At 55.7% G+C, this 3,543-nt stretch overlaps 1 protein-coding gene across 3 annotated transcripts in view; it reads right to left on the bottom strand.

Annotated features, from left to right (window-relative positions):
- ANGPTL6 (angiopoietin like 6) overlaps positions 1-2,987 on the bottom strand; it is a 4,126-nt gene extending 1,139 nt beyond the window's left edge. Inside the window, exons 1-4 of one of the 3 annotated variants that reach the window (XM_007460647.1) lie at positions 2,385-2,987; positions 1,364-1,559; positions 737-808; positions 271-537 (exon numbers count right to left, since the gene is read on the bottom strand). In XM_007460647.1, coding sequence (XP_007460709.1) covers positions 271-537; positions 737-808; positions 1,364-1,559; positions 2,385-2,960 — 1,111 coding nt within the window. In that variant the 5' untranslated portion in view covers positions 2,961-2,987. Of the gene's footprint in view, positions 1-270; positions 542-616; positions 809-1,363; positions 1,560-2,384 lie in introns of all 3 variants that reach the window. The other 2 variants (XM_007460645.1, XM_007460646.1) reach the window with 2 other exon arrangements.
- Positions 2,988-3,543: the final 556 nt, after the last annotated feature.

Genomic DNA, 3,543 nt, shown 5'->3' on the forward strand with positions numbered 1-3,543 from the left:
AGAATAAGTCCTAGCTCTCATACCCCCCCCTATTCCCCCCCCCCCCCCCCCACCACCTTTCACAAAGGCAGGAGTCCTGACTCTTACTGCCTCATCAGAGAATGAATCTGGACTCTGCACCCCCTCACCAGAATAAGAGTCCTGTCCTCCACTCTCTTGTTTATCCTGATCCTTACCAGAGGGAAGTCTTACCCCACCCCCTTTCATTTCCTCACTAACAGTCTCCTACTCCCTTCCCCCGCCACCACCACCAGAATAAGAACTCTTTACCAGAATAGGAGTCTCGGTCCCTATCCACGGTGCTGAAAGGCTTGTCATTGTGCCAGGATAGAGAGTCTCCAGCATCTCCGTGGTAATGGCCAAGCCGTAGGCGGTAGTGGTCACTCTCAGGCTCCAGGGAAAAACCATCATAGTGGGCACGTGCCCCGCGGCCTCCCCAGTCCTCGAGAAGCACCAGTAGCTCATGGTCCCCATGGCTGGTCAGCTGATGCACAGGTTCAAGGCCCAGCCAGTATTCCCCATCAGGCTGCCCAAAGCCTGCCTGGCAGGGCAGGAAAGCCAGGGAGTCAGCAGCAGGTCCCCTTCCCCTGCCCAGCCTTGCCCCACCCACCTGTGCCCACCTTGTAGTGCTGCCAGGTAGTGAAGAAGCTGACAGAGCCATCTTGCCGCCTCTGGATCACAGTCCAGCCTCCGCCCTCCAGCTGTTGCTCACACCATGCTGACAACACATGCCGGCCCACTCGTAGCTCATACACTCCGCTCCGTCCATGGCCTGCCTGGCGGGCCTCTGCACAATCCCGCCATGGGCCTACGGGCACAGGGATATGGGACAGGCACAACCTGGACCAGTCAACCCTTTACTGGAGTAAGAGTCCTGATTCTCACTGGTCCCCTTACCAGAACAGTCGAACTGCCTCTCCTATACCCTCTCCAGAATAAGAGCCCCAATACCCCTTTTCTTACCTAAGTAAGACTCTAAGTCATTCTTCTCTCACTAAAGCAAATGTGGAGCCTGGGATTCTTAAATTCTCCTTCTATGGTCTCCTCAACAGAATAGAGGTCTTGAACACGGCCCTTTGAATTCCCTCAAATTCTCACCAAAGTAGCAGTCCTGAATCCCCTGCCCTCTTGTCAAAGTAAGAGTACCTCTCCTATTTTCACACCATAGTAAGAATTTTGGTCTTTATCAAAGTAAGAGCCATATCTCCCTGTTCCATTATCAGGATAAAAGCATCATTTCCTCCAGGCCCCCCAGCATGAGAGGAATCTGGCATTAAAGTCCTGACTCATATTTCCCTCTATTCATGCTGCACTGGGAATCTCCTGGCTCCTCACACCCCCAACAGCCCCACCCTTGTCTTACCTGCTGGCTTGGTAGGGACAGCAGGGTGCCCTGAGGGCACGGGAGAGGCCAAGGGCCCGGGAGAGGCCAAGGGCCCCTGCTGTCTCAGGGTCTGGTCTCTCTGGGATTCTGGGGCTGAGTTCAGCCTCCTGCTGGTGTCATTGGTGCCACCTACCAGACTGACTGGAACCACAGGCACCAGGGGCGGTGGCAGGACCTGGGGTAACCAAGAGAGTTAGATGTGATTGCACTAACCCTTAGCCCAGGATGCTCTGGGCTCATAAATCTCCTAGCACCCAGATGGGAAGATCAAGCAGGGGCGTGTATGGATCTTCCCAAGCCTAACTCTAGTCAAGAAGAGACAGAGCTGGGCTTAAACTCCTGCTCTGGTGTTAACAGCTTAGCCGATCTGTGCCTCCAAACTTTTCTGTGAAGTAGGGATAATATGAGTATCCAGTAGGGATAATATGAGTACATCCAATATTGAGTATTAACTTACTGAATCCTCCCAACAACCCTGTAAGTTAGGTACTGTCACAAAGCAACAATTGCTTATTCAAAACCTAAGGCGAGACATAGTCCAGAATTTAGAATAATATAGCAGGAGTTAGAAACAGTAATGCAGGGTCTGCCTTTATATTACCTAACACCCCCAACGAGGTCTTTGGTCTTCATCACATTAATAATATGCTTGATTATAGGATCCTATGAGTATTTATATTAGGTAGATAAGTAAAGACTTTAAGTAGCTACCAGTTGCGTTTTGACCCAAATGAGTTACTGGGGAAGAGGTAGGGGTCCGTTTTTGGACCTTTTTGTATTTCGGAACTGAGAATCATGGGGTTGGGACTTCCCTGGCGTTCCAGTGGTTAAGATTCGGTGCTTCCCGACCACTTCGATCCCTGGTCGGGGAACGAAGATCCCGCATGCCCCGCAGCGCCGCCAAAAAACAAAAAGGGCATGGGGTTTCAGGGGGCCCATCTACTGAAGATGCTCACAAGAAGTGGCTGCTATTTGGGGAGGGAGATAGTTTCAGAGTTACCTGCTGCTGCCCGCCCGCACTTCCCGGGCACAGGCGTTCCAGGCGGGAGATGAGGCCACTCTGCTGGCTGACCAGCTGTGCCAGCTCGCGGAACTTGACGTCCAGCTGGTGGAAGCGGGCGGCGGCGCGCTGCGCCTCGGCCGAGGCGTTCAGCACACGCTCCCCAAGCAGCGCCAGCGCGGCGGCAGGCTCCGTCCCCAGGCCTAGCTCCGCCCCCGGGCCCGCCTCGTGCTGCAGCTGCGCGCGCAGCTGGCCCAGGCGCGCGCTCAGGCCACGGCTCTCCTTGCGCAGCGCGCGCACCTCGCCGGCTACAGCGCCGTCGGCAGTCGCCAGCCGCTGAAGTTCACGCAGCACCTCCTCGTGGCGGCCCACTCGCACGCGCAGTGCCGCCACGTCGCTGGCGTTCACGGCCTCCGGAGTCGGGCGTGGAGCCGCCGGCCCACTCCAGCACACGGCGCCTGTGAACTTCTGCGGGGGCAGCACGAAGGTGTAGGTGCAGCGCGGGGCGGCTGCGCTCGCCCACCAAGCGTCCAGCAAGAGCAGCAGCTGCATCGTGAGCAGCCGGGGTGCCGACATGGCGGACCTGCAGGCAGAGGATGAACGGGAAGGAGGGGGCCCCGGAACCCAGGCTCGACCCCCGACTCTCAAGCTGGGCCATACCTATCTGGTCCCACGCGGGAATGCACAGGTGTACACCTGCGTAGATCAGGGTCCACACACGCCCGCCTCCATCCCTTTCCCTGTCCCGAGGCTGGAGATACTCCAATAGAATCCAGCTCTGGCCTCCCCACTGAGTTCCAGGCGCCCTGCGGGTCAGTGTGTCTTGTCCATTCATTCAGCAAGCATCCCCTGAGTGCTTACTGTGTGCTGGCCTCAGTTCTACGCGCTGGGAATACAGTTGGGAACAAAACACAAAAATCCCTGCCCTGGTGAGCAAGGACCAAATAAACTTAGAATTAATAGAGTGTATTAGATAGCCCTAGGTACTAAAGATAAAAGGTACTTTTAGTAAAAGACAGAGGGGAATTCCCCGGGTGTCCAGTGGTTAAGACTGCCGGCTTCCATTGCAAGGGGCCGGGGTTCGATCCCTAGTCTGGGAACTAAGATCCCGCAACCTGCACGGCGCGGCCAAAGAAACAACAACTACAAAAAAAAAAAA

The sequence above is a fragment of the Lipotes vexillifer genome, unplaced genomic scaffold (assembly GCF_000442215.2).
Source record: "Lipotes vexillifer unplaced genomic scaffold, Lipotes_vexillifer_v1.1 scaffold1011, whole genome shotgun sequence".
NCBI lineage: Eukaryota > Metazoa > Chordata > Mammalia > Artiodactyla > Lipotidae > Lipotes > Lipotes vexillifer.